The following is a 21,979-nucleotide window of genomic DNA, read 5'->3' as shown; positions in this document are numbered from 1 at the left end:
CTCAAGGATTGAACTCACAACCCTGGGTTTAGCAGGCCAATGCTCAAACCACTGAGCTATCCCTCCCCCCAAAATATGGAACACTTCACAAATTTGCATGTCATCCTTGCGCAGGGGCCATGCTAATCTTCTCTCTATCGTTCCAATTTTAGTATATGTGCTGCCAAAGCGAGCACTACAAGAGTATCTTGTGCATCAGCAGCCTCGCTGCTTACCAACTCCTCCTCCTCCCTCCCAGTGCTTCCGGAGCACCGCAAACACGGCACTCAAGCTCCAAGAGGGAGGAGGAACTGGGGCATGGCATTCAAGCTCCAAGACGGAGGAGGAGGAACTGTAGCCAGCAGTTGGGACCCTGGGCGAGGGGCCGGCGGCCAGGATCCCGGTTGACAGCGGGGCCCCTGGATAGCACACCATGCTGGGCACAAAGGCTGGGGCAGCTGCAGCACCCCCTGCATCCCTACTCCCCATGCCTATGGAGACCTGCTGGCACTCTGCATTGACCTCCTGTGGTTTGGCACAATCTCTGGTTCGGCACTGGTCAGGTCCTGGGGGTGCAGGACTTGAGAGGTTCAACCTGTACATGAGAGTGGTCTATTTAAAACTTTAGACCAGTAGTTTTAAAACTGGTTTGCTGCCATGATTGCAAAGCATGTGTCAGTCTTCAAACAGTCAAACATCTAAACTTCAGCTCAGATGTTTCTGGAGGCTTTTCTGACCAACTGAACTCAAAACAAGTGCTTGGCACTCTCTGTAGCTGCTCCGGTGATCTTCAAATTCATCCATAATCAAGTGTGTATCATAACTCAAAGCAAGTCTAAACCAATGGTGGTTGTAATGCCTCTTCACTGTTGGCTGCTCTCATGACAGATGTTATTGGCATAAAAGTGGTACCACATGGACCTTATTCTTTCAGGCAAAAAAGATTTTTAAAAAAATGCTCACTAGTCCTATTTGAAACACTACTTAATACTAACCTAAGGCATATGTAGATTAGGATAAAAGGTTGGGTTTGTTTTTTTTTAAAAAACTGTAGCTAAAACATTAACACATTTTTAAGACTTGTACCTTTGTCTAGAGAAACCCTTACTGTAGATATAGTTTAACATTAAAAATGGAATCTAACTCTAGGCTACCTCTAGGGTCCTCTCTGATCAGGCTAGCCCAATTTTGAAGAGATTAAACCACCTATATTAGGTTTTAAGATATATAAATATTTATAAATTATTTAGCTAGCAATTTTAAAAATACCCTTTTCCTAGTTTAGGCACTGCTATGGTGGTTAGAGCATCAAATTTCTCTAGTGAAGGTCTTAGAGTTCCTTGAGTTTCTACTTTAGTCACTTTTAAAAAATTACTTCAGATGACATCTTGCAATTGCTCAAACAAGCTGACCTGAGGTCCTGAATGCAAAACAGTATATAGTTAACAAGTAAACCAAAGCTTTAAAGGGTTTCTGCTTAAAATCTGTTACAAGATTAAGTACACACAGCAACTTGTACAGCTATTAGGGTTTTTTTGTTGGTAGTATCAAAGTATACCTTATGTCATGCTCTTTACAGTGGTACCACAGCTACTTGCTGCTTCTGCCCCCTTTTAAAATGTAAGCCCCTATTCTATTCCTGTCTCAGTGCAGAAAGTCTTTAGCTTATCACTGAGCTAACAGGAAGTCCCTGCTCCTCAACCCTCTCATCGAGTCTGCCTCTCCCTAACCTTCATTCTCACAAAAAATAGTCTTGACACCTACTATGGAGACACCCTGTAAAACAAACCTGCCCTTTGAGCAAATAAAAGGTGTGGCCATTTTAACTGGCCCAAAATTCCTGTGCTAAAAGTAGCTATGTAAGGTAGTCATTTCTTGCTCTATAGGGTAATACACACCCCAGCTAACAGCCTTCAGCATTTATATCATGTTCCAGACCACCTACCTAATTTAACCACTTTGTGACCAACAAGATGTTTAAAGACTATTTGAGAGTGTTTAAAACCAAAAGGTTATGTTTTATATAGCATTAATAGTAAATGCTTAGTACAATTAGTGCTTTTCTACGTGCCAGAAAATAATTGTTAACTGAATGATTCACCTTGCTTAGCAAAAATAAGGGATAACTTGGGAGAGCTTTAACATCTTGTGACTACATGAATTACTCTATAAAATGTCACCGTGTACATACAGTTTAAGGAATGCCTACACAGTTTAGATCAAAGACTAACTTAAAAAGTGCAATTACAAAATAGTGAGGTGGTGTGTCAAAAACGTGCTTTGGTAAATACTAGGCAACCGTTAGGTCAGAATTTCTATAAACAACACATTGTTATGTTAGAGATGAAGATCAACTTCAAATCAGATTGTGATTATGAAGCTGGAAAACAAGCTGATCACTTTGGGTATCTGTTAACTTAAAATTAGATAAAGCCCCTTTATCCTGGTCTAAGTACACTGATCACAGAACTAGGAGCCAGGAAAACTCATTACTTCTCATTCTACCACAGACACTGAGTCCTTTTGTAGCCTTTGGTGAGTCACTGAATATCTCCTCTTCTGTTTCCCTACCTATTAGTGAAAATGATAAATCACAGGAGTGAGGAGAATTACTCAATGTCTGTGAAATACTGTCTCAAGTATTTCTAACTATAATCGCTAGTCTACAAAATAAAATTCAAGTTTCAGATCTGGAGAGAAATGTTTTCATTTCACCATTTCATCACACGGGGTTTTCTTAAGAATCCCCTTATGGAAAAATAAAGTTAAAGTAGGAACGAGAGCAGGAGCTTAAGCAAGCTATGGATCAAGTCATTCTAATTAATTTCTACATAAGAATGAATGAGTAATTGAGTGTAAACTAAGGTTTAGATGGGATTCAAGGCACTTCACAATGATTCACTGGCAGATGAATATGTGCTACCTGTAATCTCTTGCTTACAACCCATAATGCAGGTTGAAGGAATATGTGCAATTGATTGTTGCAAATAAAGCAACAATGTTTGAGTTCCTATACTCCATTAGAGGGAGTTTTCAATTTGCTCATAAAGATGAATAATCTATCCATAAATTGAAGTAGCTGTACATAAAAATCGTATCAGATGACATTTGATTCCTTATGTTCCTTCCACAAAACATGTTACCATTCCTGTTACATACAGCTATTTCCCCTCAATTTCTGATCACCATGCCATTGGGATACTGCTTTTCCTGTGTCCATATTAAACACATGTGGCTTACATGTGTGATCACGCCTGTAACAGCAAGTCCACAAGAGCCAGCTTGTTGCAGCCTTTGAACTAGAGCCATAAGAGGGGACTGGAATTTCCTCAACATTCTTGGCCTACTGCCTGAATCCATAATTACTTGTTCCCATGGCAAAGAGCCTGGCTTGACCACAAAACCACTTCTAGGCAGTCAGCCTGTACCATACTCTAACAAAAGCTGTTCTAAAATATTTTAAGAGTTAACTTTGCAGATGCCACTTTTCTGTTTTCAAACTGCATATTTATTTCTAAGGCCACGTGTCTACACTAGGGAACTTACAGTGACAGCTGTACACTGCACCACTAAGATCACTCGTGTAGCCAGCCACTCTATGCCAACAGGACCCAGAGACATAATAAAACCACCTCAACGACTGGCAGCAGGTATGTCAGCAGGAGCAGCTCTCCTGCTGACGCAGCACTATGCACATAAGCACTTATGCCAGCGAAACTTACGCTGCTGAGAGAGGTGTTTTTTCACACCCCTGAGCGACAAAGGGTAGTGAGGACATGGCCTCAGGGTCTGGTACTATGGAGTTTTGTGTTTAGGCCTATCCACTATGGAGCTTTACATTTAGGATTATCCAATAGGTAGATATTTTTAAAGCAATTCATTGTTATGAAATACAATACCATTTGTTCTCTTCCCAAAGAATGGTGCATTGGCACAAAATATTAAATTGCCATCATTAATTATTTGTATTACTGTAAGGTCTAGAAATGCCAATTGAGATCGAAGTCCCACTGCACACACTTAATAAAACAATCTAAACAGACAAAACAGAGAGAAATTACCCCCATTTCACAGATGGAGAACTGAAGCATGAAGAGATTAAGTGATTCACCCAACATCAAACAGGGAGCCTTTGACGTGGCCAGAAAAATAATCCAGCTTGCAGTCCAAATCTAATGTCTCAACTACAATGCCATCCCCTTCCTTTCTTTCCAGATAGCGAGTCAGTTAGGTGAAAGAGGAAGTCTTAAGTAGATCACATGTTTATGGCTGCAGCACTATTTCCAGCAGGGTCTCCAATAATTGCAGGGCTTTGTGAGCAACAGAACAGTAATAAATTTCCTAAACTAGCTGTATCTGCATATTAAGATGTGAAGAAACCCAGAGTTAGGACACGTGATATGCATATTTTAAACCTCTGGACTGGCTAACTTGGACTATGATCCAGAAAATACTCAAGATTATCCAGCACCGCACTAAATCACAATAAAATTAGATTATAGGACTTATTCTCAAGACTGAAATACTGCTTAGTGTTCTCAACAGCAAAATTACTGAAGGACAATATTTCAAAGACTTCAGAATAATGAAAAAAGAGCCCACACAAGTACCTAAAACAGATTAATTTAGGGTGGAGATGCTTATTCAATTACTGATTTCAGAGTAGCAGCTGTGTTAGTCTGTATTCGCAAAAAGAAAAGGAGTACTAGTGGCACCTTAGTCTCTAAGGTGCCACTAGTACTCCTTTTATTCAATTACTGTGTGCCTGCTGGGCTGGATGAAGTACAGCACATCAGTCTAATCAAAGCACCTGATTTAAAGAACATGAAGTGTGAACATTACAGAAGAGCTGTGTGTAAACTTCTAAAACTTTAGGACTGACAGACAACCTAAAAGGAGTCCTTGTGGCACCTTAGAGTCTAACAAATTTATTTGGGCATAAGCTTTCGTGCCCAAATAAATCTGTTAGTTTCTAAGGTGTCACAAGATCTCTTTTTGCTGCTACAGAGCTCATGCTCAAATAAATTGGTTAGTCTCTAAGGTGCCACACGTCCTCCTTTTCTTTTTGCGAATACAGACTAACACGGCTGTTACTCTGACAGCTACCACTGAAACCTAAAAGGAGACATCAGGAAAATAACTTGTAACATTTAATTCCCCTATTGTTTTTCCCTCCTTCCACATTAGTCTGCTGGGTTTGTCTTCACTTTTTTCCAGTATATTGTCTAACAGTATAGTTCAAGAGATGTTTACCATTCTCTTTACCATGCTGCTTAACAAAAGGACCAAGACCGTCTGGAAAAAAAAGTCACTACAAATCTATGATCTTTCAAGCTTATAATGAACTGAAAGGAATACGGTTTCTGCCATCTCTGCTCATGCATATCCTTAACATAATTTGGGACGATGGGGAGGGAAATCATTTAACACTTCTGATTTAAAAGAAACGTATGTGTCTAACTAATACCCACGCCAATTTAAGAGCGCAGCCAGCAAACAATCTCTCAGAACAGTTTTCAGGAATGGATGCTAGTGGTGTAGCTTTTTCATTCCCAGGTAAATCTTATTCCTATTTTAATCTTTTACAGATTCAACAGTGGTAACTGTCTCAACTGCTGTTCAACTTTATAATTATCCAGTAACTTACAGTAATAAAGAACATCTGTTTTTGAAAGGAGGAAAAAAATGATGTTAATAAAGTGATTGCTAACAATGGATGCCCTAAGAAATCACACTTAACAGCTGCAGCAAAGAACAGAGCTTAAACGTTCAAAAAGTATTTCGACAGAAATTCTGCTGTAATGCTTCCAGACTGTATAGAAAGTTTCCTCTGCACAATACTCAGTAACCCAATTACTCAAAAAAAAACTCACAGGAAGCTAGAATGAAGTGAGGACACTAGTAAGAGCAATTGCAAATGCTGTTGTCAGTTCTTTTAAAGGTAAGTGTGAACTTATTTTCAACTTAAACTATTCTCATACAAGGTTATACGGTTTTTGAGATCTAATGAAATGACTCCTATTCCTTTGGACATGCTAGTGTGGAATTAGAAGATTACCTATAATAAAGCTGGGGCAAGAGTGGCATTAGCCACAGAAGAAAAGCATTCCATTGCTCTAAAAATAAGACTTTAGAAATTAAATTTAACAGTAAATAACCAAGCACTTATTCTAAAGTCAAAGGCATATTTTGGTGTAATACTACAGAATGTATTGCATTATTTGCCGTGGAAGGTACCCTTCAGACACAACTTTAGGCATGACACTAAACTTATCCACATAGAGGGGAATTTCCAAAGATTTATGGGCAGACAACTTCTTACCCTAGTTCATGTGATTCAATCCTCTCCTCCTGTCATCTTCTAAAACCTGAACTGGCTTTCTAAAAGTGGGGTGCCTGACTGACAAGAGGTACTATTTCTGGTGTATACATTTTCCTCTTGTTCTCATCCATCTCTCATGCCCCCTGGCACTTGCAGCATAGAAGCGACAGTAGTTCTGTCTTGTGCTAGAAGTGGAAGTGCTGACGTGTGACTTCTTCCAATCCCCATTTAGATGACAAACCATACCCTCTCCCCCCCGCCCCCTTGAGGAATTAAAATCATGCAACAGATAAGAACTGCATGCCCAAAATGTAACACATCCTGAAGTTCTTGCCATCACTGGAGCTTGAAGATCAAAAATTAACATTTCACAACCCTTCTGGGCAAACACTTTCCCTTGCATAACTAGAGAGCTTCCTTTGGCTAGAGCATCTTAAATACATTTTAGCACTACAGTAGAATTACGATGACATCACTAAAAGTTCTACTACATGGAAAGATCCTCCAGGGGTAAGGTAATTGACTGATTCCAGGAAGTCTAACCTATATGATTCTATTCATCTAATTATAAACCTATCTTGTTAATGTCAAAACTCAGTTTTTTCTCCCTTGCCCATAAAGCAGCATGGCAACCTATTCAAAATGTGAACTCCTCCCTGTAGCAGATAGACTGAAAGCCAGGATAAATTTGGTCACAGCAGAAACTAGACACTGCCATTTTCATACTTTTTAATAATAAAGTTTTAAATACTGTAGCACAAGTAGTAACCTCTCCCTTATAGATGTTAAGCCAATCTCTTCTCCACCTGTCTGCTGCTCACTGGAACCACACAGAACTTTAACAGACTTGCCCACAGTTATGGCATTACTAGTGTTTAGTTCTGTTCTTTGAATATGAAAGACACTACGCTTTAATAGCTTCCCTGTAGTGCTTTTAGATTTTATGTAGCAAAAATGGCCCTGTGCTTAAGGCAATATATAAAATAGAAAATGAAGTAACATAAGCTACCTGTCTCACCATGAATCTTTAGCTCAGTTTAAATTCTTAGTCCTGTCCCAAATTGAATCATTTCACCAACAGTTCAACTTTTCACATTTGCCACACCTGATGAATCCTTCCAATTTAACTCTTTAAACAATTAAGATTCTGGCAATGAACTAAGATGAGAAGTTCTAGTTTATCCTGAACATTCCAGTTTAGCAGTTCTCAGGAACAAAGTTTCCTCCTTGAGCAGCAGCCTATTACCATACTCCATTGATAAGGAGGCTCCTCCTGTCAGCACTTTGAGTCTCAGGGTTAGGGCTGCACTTTCAAAACCAGACACTAGGTAGGGTAAAGGTCATATTTACTGTACTCCCAAGAGATAAGACTCAATGGGTAACATGCTTTTTATTTTAGCAGTAAAAAGATTATTGCAACATCCAACTGAACAGGAGAGCCACAAAAACAAAGTAAGTTGAGCGTTCTCAATCCAATGAACTGCCAGTTTCTCTTTCAAGATGTATTACCCATTATATGGATACAACACAAGTTTGTCTGAACACCAACATTATTTGTGTTTTCTGTTTTTAAACATCTCATCTGACAATTACAAGTGTCTTTCTGCCCTCCAACAGCAGAGTAAAAACAAGGCCTTGACTTGAGTATTAAATACACATGAAAATTAAATAAGCCTTCTGGTTAAAAACAATTGAGATGTAGTATAAGAAACAGACCCTTTAAAATTGAAGAGTTAACTTAGATAAGTTTACAACTAACACTAAACTAGGTCAAATACTGAGCAAGTGCAAAAAGAAAAAGCAAGAAGTGCCTACCTTTGTACCAACTGTTATATCTTGGACAATGCTGTGGAAAAAAGAAAGAAGAGGATTAAGTTACATAGGTTTGCCACAAATATCCAGCAGTAAGAAAAAAGCTAGTCAGAATGCACCCATCTTCACAAGTGAGCCAAAGACAGTTCATACAAGAAAAAAAACTGAAGTTGCAGTGAAGACCCAACACCCCGAAGTATTTAGTTCTAACAGTGGAACTTTCACCTTTTTGCCAGAGAACCACAGAAAGGAGTATGCAGGTACCAAAGCCAGTATTCCTCACAGGAACGTAAGACAAACAGCGTACGACCAAGAGCCAAGTCACAGCAAGAGTGAAGTGTCAAAATTAATCTCCTACAGTCACTAGTATTCACCTATATAGTCCATACAATCCATATCTAGAGCATTCTTAAAACAAAACTTTATACTTAGACTATCAAGCTGGCACAAATATTCAGCAGAATAATTCAAGGGAGCTGACCCTCAGGGGGCTACCTCTACAAAGATGGGTTAGTAATGCTTCCGGAATTCACCCAAGAATGGTGCAATACCAATCATGTAAGCAACAGTGGAACTGCTTGCATAGACTAGACAGGCTTTTATACCACTGCCTCATCTAAACCTGAATAAAACAGCCTGTGCATGGTTTACAGTCGCACTTCCACGATAGTGACAGCAATTATTAGACTAATAGCAGGACGACGGTTAAAAGTGCTTAGTGAAAACAAAACCTTGGTGACCCCCACATACACCCAAAACAGTATACATTTCCTACAATAACTTCAACCCAGCAAACAAAAACCAACAAAGGTGATTTCCCAGGGTTATATGGATATCAAGAATATTTGAGTGTGATAATTGAGGGTATGTCTACACTGCCCACATTACAGCATGACAGCACAACTAAAGTTTTAGCACTGAAAGTGGCAGTGTAGACAGCTTAAATTTTGTAAGGAACATTAAACTTCATGCATCAGGGCATAAGTTCTTTCAGTATGTTTGAAGTTCTCTAGCACAGGGGTTTTCAAACTTCATTGCTCCGCGACCCCCTTCTGACAACAAAAATTACTACACGACCCCCGGAAAGGGGACCAAAGCCCAAGCCCTGCACTGCAGGGCCTGTAACCTGAGCCCCGCCATACAGGGCTGAAACCCTGGGGCTTGGACCCCAGCAAATCTAACACCAGCCTTGGCGACCCCATTAAAACGGGGTAGTGACGCACTTTGGGATCCCGACACAGTTTGAGAACCGCCGCTGTAGAGTAACTAAGGTACTGAGCTGTAGGAAGTCCAAAATATGGTAAAGTAGTGATGTAAAGGTGGGTGGCACATGTCCACTGACTCTGTAGCCCCATGGTTCCCAAACTAGGGTTGCCGCTTGTTCAGTGAAAGCCCCTGGTGGGCTGGGCTGGTTTGTTTAGCTGCTGTGCCCGCAGGTTCAGCTGATTGCAGCTCCCAGTGGTCGCGGTTTGCCATTCTTGGCCACTGGGAGCTGCAGGAAGCAGCCCAGGCCGAGGGACGTACTGGCCAACGCTTCCTGCGGTCCCCATTGGCCTGGAGCAGTAAACCGCAGCCATTGGGAGCTGCCATCCGCCGAACCTGCAGACACAGCAGGTAAACAAACCAGCCTGGCCCTCTAGGGGCTTTCCCTGAACAAGCAGCAACCCTAGTTTGGGAACCACTGCTGCAGCCCTTCAGGGTACACACCATGCCATGAACCTTGAATTCTTGTGTCAGCCTTCCCCAGTACAGGATACATTGTACAAATACTTGGAATGATAGAGGATCCTGCAGACACAAGCCAAAAGGTCTGCAATAACCTACTACTGAATCACAGAAAACAGCTAAAAGTTGGGTTCTACTAAGTCCTACACAGCAATATGAAAAAAGTAACCATAATTGCATTAAGAAACATTTTACCACTCAAAGGGATTTAATTCTACCACAACCTACATTTGCTACATTTTCCCTTGCATGTTAGTAATTTTTCAGGTAATTAACACTGTTCACACTTATTACAAAATCATTCAGGTTTCACCAATTTAAACAATCCCCAGTACTAGCATAAGCCAGCTCAACTTCTCATACTTCTTCCTCAGAACCAGCCTGCCATGTCACCATAACCCAGCAATTTAAAGCTGGAGTCACAATCTACTCCAGTGGCTGATGCCAGGAAACTACACTATGGTTTCTCTAGCTCAGACTCCTATTAAAAAAAAGCTCTGTATGAGACTGCAGGATTTTACAATCCCACTGGTGTTCAGAGTCACCACTGAAGACAGATAGGTTTTGTTTTATCTTGAGGGGGAGAGCTTTAAAGTGGAGTAATTAAACCCATCTGTACATCAGTGGAAAATCCAACTGAATGCTGTGCACGTAACCACTCCGAAGTTATTTAACATATGGTATTTCTTCAGTTTAAAAAAATACCATTTCTGCCATTCATTCAGAGCTCTTCTTGCACACCTGAATAAAAGAAAAACCATCCAGAGAGGCAGAAAAATAGTGAGGAGCACCTAAAGTTTCCAAACCTCTCAAAGTTATCCTTGAGCAATTTCTTTTGCTTCCTGTTCCTCTTGAGGGCCTCACACACAGGAAATGTTTTACATAAAGTAGCCTTTACAGAGAATGGTATTTAAAATTATCCAGCAAGAACAGCTTTTTTAGTTGCCAAAAACTGTTCCGTTCGGGAACATTTTTGTAAATCTGATAACTAAGGTCACATGATACACACAACATAACAGCTTTTAGACAATTTTTTTTAAAAGTCAGTTTTCAGTTTGAATATACTCTTAAACAGCCATTTCTGAAGCAAGTTTCACTGATCCTGGCAACCAAGCCTAAGTTACCAAGTTTTCTCCTAGTTTTTAACAGTATAGGCCACCAATTCCAGCAAAATTTAATTTCACATAGAAAGATTAACATTTCCTTTGGAATGATGGACAGAAAACTGAAAGTAGTGATCTGGGATGACATTCTTTTGGGCATTTTCTAATATGCAATCTTTGCCATATCAATCTTCCTTGCATATTTAACAAGACAATTTATACCAAAAACAATTTAAGAAAAAGAATGCAACTAAGCAGGATTGTAAGCATTAGAAAAATACTGATGAAAGGTCATGGACAGTTAGCTATGCAGAAGTGGAACAATTTCCAGAAGAAACAAACTCCACACATCTCATCACGAACCCAGCAAACAGCAGCTAGACTCTGAAAGGAAAGTGAACCATGTCCTGGGATCTTTAACCAACATGGAATAATTAAAATTTTAGGCTTCAGCTCATACTGCCACTTGCACTGCAATTCCACTACAGGATGAAAAGCTACAACTGTCTACATAAATATTTTAATTTAGATAACCAAGCTAGTTTTGCTACAATGTACCCTGATTAGTAGAAAGAATACTCACAAAAACAATAGCATTTTTTTTCAAATTAGTTACAGCTGTAAATTATTAAAGTTATAGAAAAAGTTTTATCCCAACTCAACATGTTGAGCAGTTATCTGTTAAAAGTGTAACAAGCTGAACTGAAGTTCCTGAGCAAACTAAGGTAGTCTTCATATAAGGAACCAGACTGTGATGCCTTTCAGATACATTGTTGTGAATGAAACTTTTTACGAAGCCAGTCATTAATTTAGGCTCTCTAATTTAGGGTTTTGGGAAACATAAATACTGTCTCTTTGGAAGTGCCAAATATTTTGGGTTGACTGACAACAATCTTCTCTTTAAAAGTCAGCACACTGCTGTAGTTACTCTTCCAGACAAGGTAAATAAGAAGGTCTCATTTCTGTTAAGTCATGTCTTCAATAAGCACCACATTTTGAAGTGCCTCTAAAATAGATGGGCTGGTCACTAGAGAGAAGCAGCATTACTCGGCATTCAAAAGTTGAATCCAGCAAAACTACAGGAGCCACATCATTAGCAAGGCAAGTTTTATGTGGGAAAAGGTTGATAGTTAAACAACAGAAGGGCAGGGAAACACAACCACAAGACTTGTTGTGTTGTTACAGCTTCACCTGACAGGTTTCAGAGCAGCAGCCCTGTTAGTCTGTATTTGCAAAAAGAAAAGGAGTACTTGTGGCACCTTAGAGACTAACCAATTTATTTGAGCATGAGCTTTCGTGAGCTACAGCTCCCTTCATCGGATGCATTCAGTGGAAAATACAGTGAGGAGATTTACATACACACAGAACATGAAAAAATGGGTGTTTAAGGAGAGTGATTACTTAAGATAAGCTATTACCAGCGGGAGTGGAGGGGGGGGGAGAGAAAACCTTTTGTAGTGATAATCAAGGTGGGCCATTTCCAGCAGTTAACAAGAACGTCTGGGGGGGGGGGGGAGAGAGATAAACAAGGGAAAATAGTTTTACTTTGTGTAATGACTCAACCACCCCCAGTCTCTATTCAAGCCTAAGTTAACTGTATCCAATTTGCAAATTAATTCCAATTCAGCACTCTCTCGTTGGAGTCTGTTTTTGAAGTTTTTTTGTTGAAGAATAGCCACTTTTAGGTCAGAAATCGAGTGACCAGAGAGATTGAAGTGTTCTCCGACTGGTTTATGAACGTTAAAATTCTTGACTGAGATGCCCAGGTAGCAGGGCAAGGGGAACCATACTTCCACTAAATTCCCGAACTACGACCGAAGGCATTCAAGCTCCTCAAAGCCTAGCGTGAGCGTGTATACGCCAAATTACACTTCAAAACGCGTTTGTGAAAGGCCAGGACAACGGCAGCGTAACCCATTACTGAGGCAGCTCTGGGTGCGCCCAAAGCCACAATCTTGCCGCCTGCGAGAGTCCCCGCCCGGTACAGTCTTGAGCGATTGCTACTCCTAAGGTGAGTGGGTGCATGTTGCAGCGCTTCCCAGGCACCTCCCCAAGCAGACGCTACGGCCCACACCCAGCAATTTACAGGAAACATGGCAACCCTCCTCCCACTCCGCGACCGCACGGGGGAGTCTGGATTCTTTTGGGGAAGGGGAAAGGGGAGGGGGGGAAGAGAAGAGCCTTCCCGAGGGGCACGGAAAGGGGGTTCCACAAGGGGTGAGCGCGCGTGCCCGCCCCCAGGTGCGCGGACCAGGGCAGGGCCCAGCCACGCGCAGACGGGGAAGCGAGTATCATGCGCCTGTGTCTTCGGACGCACTGGGGGGGGGGGGGTTTAACGCCCGGGCAGCTGAGCACGAGGCGGCTGGAAACACCCGGGGGCGGGGGGGGGGGGGGGGAGAGCAGGGAAGTTCCGAGCGCGCGCGGCTCCGAACGCCGGAGTGGCCGCACGAGGCCCCGCGCGCTCGCCCCGGCCTCGCCTCACTTTCGGAGCGGAGGCAGCGGGGGGGACCGCCCCACCCCCTTACTGCGGCCCCACACGGCGACACAGGGGCCCGGGGCGGAAGTGGGAGGCTGCGGCGACGGAGGGGATCCAGCCGGGCACTCCCCCCGGGCCACAACGGACCCCTCTCAGGTAACCCTCCCCCCAACCGCTCGCCGCCGCCCCCGCAGGTAACGCCCGAGCCCCCTTAGGAGGTCCCGAGTTCTCCCACGGCCCAGTGAGGGCTCAAACAACTCCCCTCCTGTCTCCGCCCGTAGCAGGGCCCGGCCCAGCGGGGACTCACCCGTCCATTGCACAGAGAGGAGACCCGCAGGGAACGGAGTGGAGGCGCCGGAATAGCAGGAACGAACCCAACGGCTCCGTGTTATAGACTCACAAAATGGCGGCGCCGTCCGGCCCGCCTCACCCGCGCCAACACCCCATTGGCTGCCGCCGTTGTCGGCCTGACGACACAGGCGGGGATCACTCGCCTCAGGGGGCGGGGCCAGGGGCGGCTGCTACGAAGTCTATTGGCTGCAAGGGAGGCAGGGGGCGGGATGAAGAGTGGGTGCGCGGCGAGATTGGAGGAACGGCCGGCATTGTGAAAGGAAGCCATTTTGAGAGCGGGTAGGAAGCCCAATGACCACACTGAGTAGCCATCTTTAATAGGGGCAAAGAACGGCATAATCACGCTGGGCAGCCATCTTGAATATGGGCAAGATCTCCAACGCGCCCGTTGGGTTGTCATATTAAATATGGGTACGCATGCAGTGGGTGGCCATCTTAAATATGGTAAAACAGTCCAAAGACCGCGCTAAGCAGCCATAGTGAATGTGGGCAAGGAAGCCCCAAAAGGCCTCACTCCCTAGACAGCCAGCCTGAGTGTGGACAGGAAGCTAGAAGGAACATGTGCTTCTTATAAAAGTACTTAAATATTTGGCACATTTTGTCATTTGGGGATTTTTTTTTAAATGCAGTTCATTAACATTTATGAATACATCAAATTGTTTTACTTTTTAAAAATTATATAATAAAATCAACCTTATTTTAACTGGAGTTGGTGGTTTGGGGAGAAAATTATTCTGTGTGTCTGTGAGAGCACAATAATATTTAATGAAAGAGATAAAGAACTCTATCTGCTCTGTCCAGACATTAGGATTCTCTTCATAAGAGTCAGGATCGCACCAGCTTTCTTGACCAAAATCTTCCTTATTATTACCCCCACCCACCCATCCATCCATCCATCATGGGTTACATGGATTAGTTCAGTGATTCTCAGACTGTGGGTCAGGACCCCAAAGTGGGTCACAACCCTGTTTTAGTGGGGTCACCCGGGCTGGTGTTAGACTTGCTGGGAGCTGGGCTAAAGCTGAATCCCAAACCTCACCGTGCAGGGCTGAAGGCCAAAGGCTTCAGTCCTGGGTGGTGGGGCTCAGATTACAGGTCCCACATCTGGGGCTGAAACCTTTGGGCCTCGCCTTTGGTGCCCCCGCTTCGATCGGTAGGGATCAGGCTCTGGCTTAGGCCCCCCTGCCCGGGGCAGCGGGGCTCGGATGGGCTAAGGCTCGGTTCCCCTCCTGGGGTCGTTTAGTAATTTATTTTTTTGTCAGAAGGGGGTTGCAGTGCAATGAAGTTTGCGAACCCCTGAATTAGTTGATGCTTTCCGCTCCAGAGATAGCTGTTTTTCAGTCATGCTGTGTGTATTTAGGCCCCACTCCTTCAGAGAGATTCATGAAGATACCTGCTTGTTCCCAAATGGAGTCTCACTGTAAGATTTCTAGGACAGGCATTGTATTTTTACTTTGCCCCTATGCAGCTCAAAGGGGACTCTAATTAGGTCCTCTAGTGCTTACTGTAATTCAAATAATAATAACTCCTTTTCCCCCTTACTAACCTGTTTATGATGCACCATAGTTATTTGGTTTCCTTTCTCTACCTTGTTTTGCTGTACAGCCATACGCTTCCTTAGACACAATGATAATTTTCTGCTTAAAATGGATAAGGTCTGTTCATCTGGAATTCTAGCAGCAATTCACTTTCATTGTTCTTATTTGTAATAATCCCATCTCTTAACCACTGCCACATCCTTCAGTAAAGGCTCAGACCTCACTGAAAACCCCTTTTGCAGCACTGAATGAAATGCTCCATCCACCCTGGGATCAGAGCTGCACTGGTTACAACTGTGTTTGAAAGATTGTTGTAACTTACATGTTTCTGATCGCCCTGTAGACAGGACCTTTAGTATGACATGTTTCCTTCTCTTCCTGGGCCCACCATAGAAATTTTTCTTTAAAACTTCCCACCTTTGTACTTCCACCAGCATAGCTCCACTGGTGGTAGCAAAATGGAAGCACCTCGGTAAAAGAGTGCTGGTGACACAGTGGTAGAAACACCTAAACCCTGTCTACAGTAGCCATCCCGTCATTGTTACCACTGGTGGAGCTGTAATGACAGAAGATATATAGATATAGATATATAAAATAATAGACTAGCATAGATTTGGAGGCAAATCCTTCAGGCTGCTGATTCCATGTAGCTTCAGGCAACTTGATCAGGTATACCATAAGTGCATTTCTTAGGCTAAGGCTTTACTGCTGCCAGATTGAAAGAAAGGTAAAAAAAAGTTGTGAAAGTGTTGGAACATACCATCACTTTTCCTCACACATGGATCACCGTGTTGATTGCTGCTCTTGAGGTGGGGAAAAGGTAAGTTCTTACCTTTTCATACTTATTTGTATTAAATAGTGCCTAATGGCCTCAACCAAAATCAAATCCTGTTATGCTAGGTGCTAAAAATAAGAAGCACAGACTGTGCTCCAGAGAGTTTGCAATCTAACATGACAAAGGCCTGATCTACATCTAAAATGTAGGTCAATCTAGGTTACTTCACTCAGAGCTGTGAAAAATTTCACGCCCTATGCAATGTAGTTAGGTCAACCTGACCCCCACAGTAGATACAGCTACGTTGATGGAAGAATTCTTCCAACTTTCACCTCTCTAGGGTGGTGGATTTATTACAGTGACAGAAAAACCCCTTCTATCTCTGTAGTGTCTAGACTCCAACACTGCAGCTGTGCCACTGTAGTGCCTGTAGCATAGACATATCCAAAGGATGGGGGGAAAGAAAGGATTATCATCCCCATTTCACAATATGGAAAGATGTGGAAGCAACAAATTAGCAAGTGAAATTTAATTAGCACTAAATCCACTGATTAATTATAAAAAACCCAATTTACTGACAACTATTAAAATTACAAATCAATTTATAGCATATGCAGATATCCCACTTATTTTGAACAAACACAGGCACTCAACATCAAGGAACTATTGCTTGTGCAACCCATCTTTCGTATGGTCATGATGTGGTTTACAAAAGACAGAAAGAATGAATGAAATGTAACTGAAACTTATTATTTAATGTCATGCACGCCTCTTCAGATTTCCCGTAAATATATCAGATAAACAGATTTTCAGATTGAGCAATATTTTACCAGATTTCTTCCTACAGCACTTGATTGTGGACAACATAAAAGGAAGTCTGATTTTGAAGTGTCCTAGGTTACTCAGCTACTCATTTGTTCAGTCCTGTGTGCACTGGTAAGGGTGTTGCTCAGGTAATAAAGTTACTCAGTTAATTTTTAAAAGTTCTTTTTTTATCATGTCTTTTCCTTTTGACAGAGAAAATTAGTGCATTTAATAAATATACCATCTGGTAATATGCAATTTTTCTTTGGAGCGAACATGATGCATTTAAAAAAAAATCCATTCCCTTGGAAACAATGGAAAAAGGACTTGCCTCACCTTCCTTCCACCAAAAACAAAAAACAGCCACCCAACTGAAAATGGGCTAAATTCCAGCATGATTCAGCCTCTTTTGTACAAGCCAGCAGGGAGCCCTGCCTGATTTACAGAGCTTCTCCCTGACCCCCAGCCCTGCGGTTGAAGGTTCTTTGGGAGACACACCCAGTTTTTTTTCCCCTTTTAAAACCTTTACTGTATGTGTTATCTTCTGTTGAGCTTAACACATTCTGCACAGGTTTCAGAGTAGCAGCAGTGTTAGTCTGTATCCGCAAAAAGAAAAGGAGGACTTGTGGCACCTTAGAGACTAACAAACTTATTTGAGCATAAGCTTTCGTGAGCTACAGCTCACTTCATCAGAGAAACTTTCCCTGCTTCTCTCTCTCTCTGTATTTTTTAAAATGGTTTTCAAGCTGAAAATGCTTTGTGCAGGTAATTTTTCCATGCAGTTATTTTCTGTGAAAACCAGCAGCCCTCATGACCTTGCTTTCCTGACAGCTGCTCTGCTTTTCAAGATAAATGAAAACAAACAATTCTTCTCTCTCCAAGAAGGTCGTCTGTGTTCAAATATACTGTACACAATAATAATATGCTAAATAATTTTTTATTGAAAAAAACAGTCACTTTCTATTTTTCCTTGTTTATAATAGTTTCTTGGGTCCTGATCCTGCAAACATGTATTTGTATAACTTCACTGCTGTGACTAGTCTCATTGAAATCAATGGAACTAGTCACAGTAGTAAATGGGGGTGGGAGAGTGTGCACCAGTGCGGATGCGTGTTTGCAAGTATTTGAAGGAATGAGGCCTTCGACTTTTTTAAAATCATCCCCAAGGCACTTCTGTCCTTCTGCCAAATGGCAAAACATAGTCCCCTTATTTTTTAAAAGTGACCTGCAATTAACATGGCTGTTTTGTTTTAAACAAAATTTGCAACTTTTACAGCAACTTAAGATGCCAGAACATTCTCTTGTGCATTGTTCATGATATCACAGCGCAGCTCTGGGAATCCTTAGGCTGGATAGACCTAGTGGAGAGAGCACTCCCTATTGTATAAGTATCTTTGTATTGCTGTCAGTCCTGCTAAAATTCCCGTTGTGTTTGATATTTTTTTTTTAACATATTTCTCAGATACGGATTCAGAAGCAACCTAGGTAGTTAGAAACTGGGGGATTTTCCCCTTTGGTTCAAACAGTTTGGGGATACAGAAGCATTAAGAATGAAAATAAATTCAATTAGTGGGCTTGCATTCTGTAACTGTATCTTACAAGTCGCAACAGTGTATTACTAAATAAATTGGGTTTGGAATTGAGACCTTTAAATTGATATTAAGTTTCAATGAGGAGTGAATTTTTTATAACTAGGTTAAGAACTCCCTAAAATAGACTTTTATAATGGAATTGCTTTGTTGCCACAGCCAAATGCTGGTACTTCCTGCTACTTGTCTTTCAGGGATCAGTTAATAATAGCATTGCCAAAGCCCAACTTAACTTGCAATATTGTGGAAATTGTGGATTCCGCAATATTAGGCTTCCACCGCAATTTTGACAGCAGGAGCCCCTGCCAGCTGACAGTGGGAGCCCTGGCCACCCGGAGTCTGAAAGCGGGAGCCCCTGTTGTCAACCCCAAGCCCCCACTCTTAGGCCCAGGCCCCCACTCTCAGCCCCAGGTGGCTGACAGCAGAAGTCCCCACTCAGCCCTGGCCGCCCAATCTGAGCCCTGGGTAGCCAACAGCGGGATCCCTGGCTCTCAGCCCCAAGTGGCCTACAGTAGAAAATCATAGAAAAGTAATAATAGACTTTATTACCCCAATAATAAGGTCCATTATTACTTTTCTCCAATTTTCCAAGGTTTGTCCAAAACTCAGCTGTAATTTTTTGACAATCATCTCACAATTCAAGTAGGGCCTTAAGTATTGTACTACCCAAGCACTATTCATGAAATGTCTGTCAGTGTTTCCATTATAAATTTTGGTTTTTGGATTTTAATGTGATAACTGTGTCAAATCAAACCTAGATATAATTTGTATGCATAAAACTGAACGAATGAAAATTCCATGTTTAATTACAGAATCTAGTGATTATTTCTCTTTCCCTCTTTTTAATCTATTACAAACTGAGAGAGTGCTATCTGTCTAAGCCAGTAGTTTTTAACCTGTAGTCTGCAGACCCCTGGGGGTCTGCAGACCACGTCTAAGCGGGCTATGAAAGGCTGTCATTACCACAGAACAGTGGTTTTCAACCTGTGGTGTTCGCAGACTTTGTCTATGATTTCCAAAGGGGTCCGTACATCGATAGAAAATATTTTAGGGGTCCGCAAATGAAAAAAAGGTTGAAAACCACTGGTCTATGCTATTCCAGTCTTTATCAGTTCATGTTATTTCAGCTCTTTCCTGTCTTCATTGCTCCTCTTGGATGCGTTTGGGTGACTCATTTCCTTTGCAGAATGAACCAGCCATTTCCTGGTTATTGAATTCAGGAACTTCTTCTACCACTCAGCTCTAAGTTTCTGAGTGGGTTGATCTAATGTTTGGTCAGAACCCCTCCAAGTTAGGTTGGAACTGTGAATGTTGATTTCAATGTTATGAAAGGGTAATATTGCCAGACTGTCACAATGTTGCTTTGGGATCATTAGTATGCCCTCTTCAGGCTGGGTTTCAGTATCCTTTTTTGTGTGTTGAAATTAAAATAATTCCATAGATCCAAATTTAATGGTACTATTCGTTAGTGCACTAGAACCAAAACCTTTTCTTAATTTCATCCAGTAATTTTCAATGCATGCAAATAGGACATTTAAAAAGATATGATGTGCCAAATTCATCCACAGGATAATGGCATTGAAGAAAATGAAATTACAGGAGGTATCTGGCCCAATGACTTTTTGATTATTTTAATAAATGGCAGCAAGGTTATGTGCACAGGAATTAATTTTATTATTGACTAGTCCAGATCATAGAGATATTGGTTTTCATATTAGATATGGACCAGTATAACTCTTCTGTTTGACATTGTTCTTTTTTTTTTAATTTTGTTTTCATAATTTTAACTCATCTCCATCCTCACACTCTTAATTTCCTGCAAAACTATTTCCCAGTTTTTCATCTTAGTGGAATCCTGTAACTGTGTTGTGGAAAGCTACCTTGGGCAAAAAAAATGTCTTATTCTAGAGGCTGGCCTTGCAATGGTGACCCAATTTACAGTAGTGTTCTCTCCAGCCTGCAGCGTCTCAACTCTTTCAAAAAATGCCTTGTTGCTACAAAGCAATTTGCTCCTATGTATGCTTCTCCCATGATTTTGTTTGAATAGTCCTGTTTACTTGCCTGTCATACATCTGTTATGTGCTGAAGGAAATTAAACAATAGGATTGTTGGGTTAGGGATATGGCCCCTTTTGAGTTTGCATATAGCACATGCTGTGTGGATTATCACTGAATAATTCATACCCTTAATGACTGATTCATGCACAAGAGCTGGATACCTCCTCTGTGACTTTCCATTAACTGTAATAGAATATATTGTATTCTATTCTTGTCTTCTATTCATTAGCACTCAAAATGTGGTATATATCAAACATACTTCAGCTACTTAGAGCAGGTGTGTGTGCGCAAAACCGCTCCTTTACTATTTAGTAATATTTGTACTCGGTCATGAATGGGAGCGCATTCTGCTCCAGTGCCAGTCCTAACCAAAGTCAGGCCAAATAGAAGGAACTATAATATTTTTATATTATATACACTATATTCTAATTCCCGGTCTTTCTTCAGTAAGGAAGGTGGGTGGATATTTCATCACGCCCTTGTCAATGGTATAACTATGAAAGGTGCGCCAGCAAGGTTAGTAGAAAATCATGAACATAAAAAAAACCTGTGGCTTCTGTGATTTTTAAATTGTGGAAATGCCTTTCAGCAGAATTAAGTATTTTGTCTAAAAAAAAAAAAAAAATTTAGTTTCTGCCTTTTTCCATTCCAGAGTAACAGGTCCTAACTTGGCCAATATAAACATAGCAATGTGTTGCTTCCCAGCCTTGCAGGAAATTCTCTGATCAAATAGCAACAGCATGAACTCATCCATTCCTTGCCTTGTTCAATGCAATTGGACTACTCTTAGTAGTAGTTACTATCCCAGTAGAAAGTGTTTGCAGGATTGGGCCCTAGCTCCCTAGGAATCAACTATCCCTTGCACATGATTTAGACAACGCATCTGAAGTCCATTTGTCCACGAAGCATGAGCTATGAAGTTGTGCTGAAGCTAGGTTTCCCATCCCACAACCAGTAAAACCACGGTTAGGTTGATCTGCATTAAGTTTCTTAATTGTTTACCCTTTAGTCCCCTGAAAAAGCATGACTTTTGTTCTTGGAATAGACCCCACAGCATAATTAAAAATGTCAAAAATGCTTGAGAAACTGTTCTAAGTTGCTAAAAATGAATGTGAATGTCTCCCCTGCAATCCCTGTGTCTTTCCCTTACCCTGGCCTCAGCTTTACAAAGTGGTTTGTTTCCAACCCCGCAGCATAGTTTGCATTCCACAGTCAAGAATGAACATTTATTTATACAAACATCCATCCTTGCAAGCACATCTCAGTGTACTATCCTAAGGCAGAGCAATAAACATCATTTTTCTTTCTGTTCTCCTTTGCATAGCTGCATTGCTAGACATTTTATCAGGAGGCAATTCTTCAATTAAAGATTAGCACAGTTCAGTCACTTACACATGGCTGCAAATCTGTTAAAAATGAAAGAGCATTCTGGTCCATTTCCCTACACC

The 21,979-nt window shown here is 41.6% G+C and overlaps 2 protein-coding genes and 1 non-coding gene across 4 annotated transcripts in view; 1 reads left to right on the top strand and 2 right to left on the bottom strand.

The window, feature by feature from the left end:
• The window catches only part of PTBP1 (polypyrimidine tract binding protein 1), a 53,175-nt gene extending 39,329 nt beyond the window's left edge, over positions 1-13,846 (bottom strand). Inside the window, exons 1-2 of one of the 2 annotated variants that reach the window (XM_048830776.2) lie at positions 13,725-13,846; positions 8,117-8,147 (exon numbers count right to left, since the gene is read on the bottom strand). In XM_048830776.2, coding sequence (XP_048686733.1) covers positions 8,117-8,147; positions 13,725-13,732 — 39 coding nt within the window. In that variant the 5' untranslated portion in view covers positions 13,733-13,846. The remainder of the gene's footprint in view (positions 1-8,116; positions 8,148-13,724) is intronic. The other variant, XM_048830778.2, reaches the window with a different exon arrangement.
• On the bottom strand, positions 70-176 carry LOC125627363 (U6 spliceosomal RNA). The gene has a single exon (XR_007353994.1). It is a non-coding gene; the product is annotated as a U6 spliceosomal RNA (small nuclear RNA).
• The window catches only part of LOC125627295 (uncharacterized protein KIAA1958), a 29,143-nt gene continuing 20,552 nt past the window's right edge, over positions 13,389-21,979 (top strand). The window contains exon 1 of the mRNA XM_048831249.2: positions 13,389-13,573. The gene's annotated coding sequence lies outside the window, so the exon portion shown is untranslated. The remainder of the gene's footprint in view (positions 13,574-21,979) is intronic.

This window comes from Caretta caretta, chromosome 25 (genome assembly GCF_965140235.1).
Source record: "Caretta caretta isolate rCarCar2 chromosome 25, rCarCar1.hap1, whole genome shotgun sequence".
Taxonomy (NCBI): domain Eukaryota; kingdom Metazoa; phylum Chordata; order Testudines; family Cheloniidae; genus Caretta; species Caretta caretta.
Note: the sequence above shows the minus strand (reverse complement) of the source record. Positions and strands in the feature narration are given on the sequence as shown.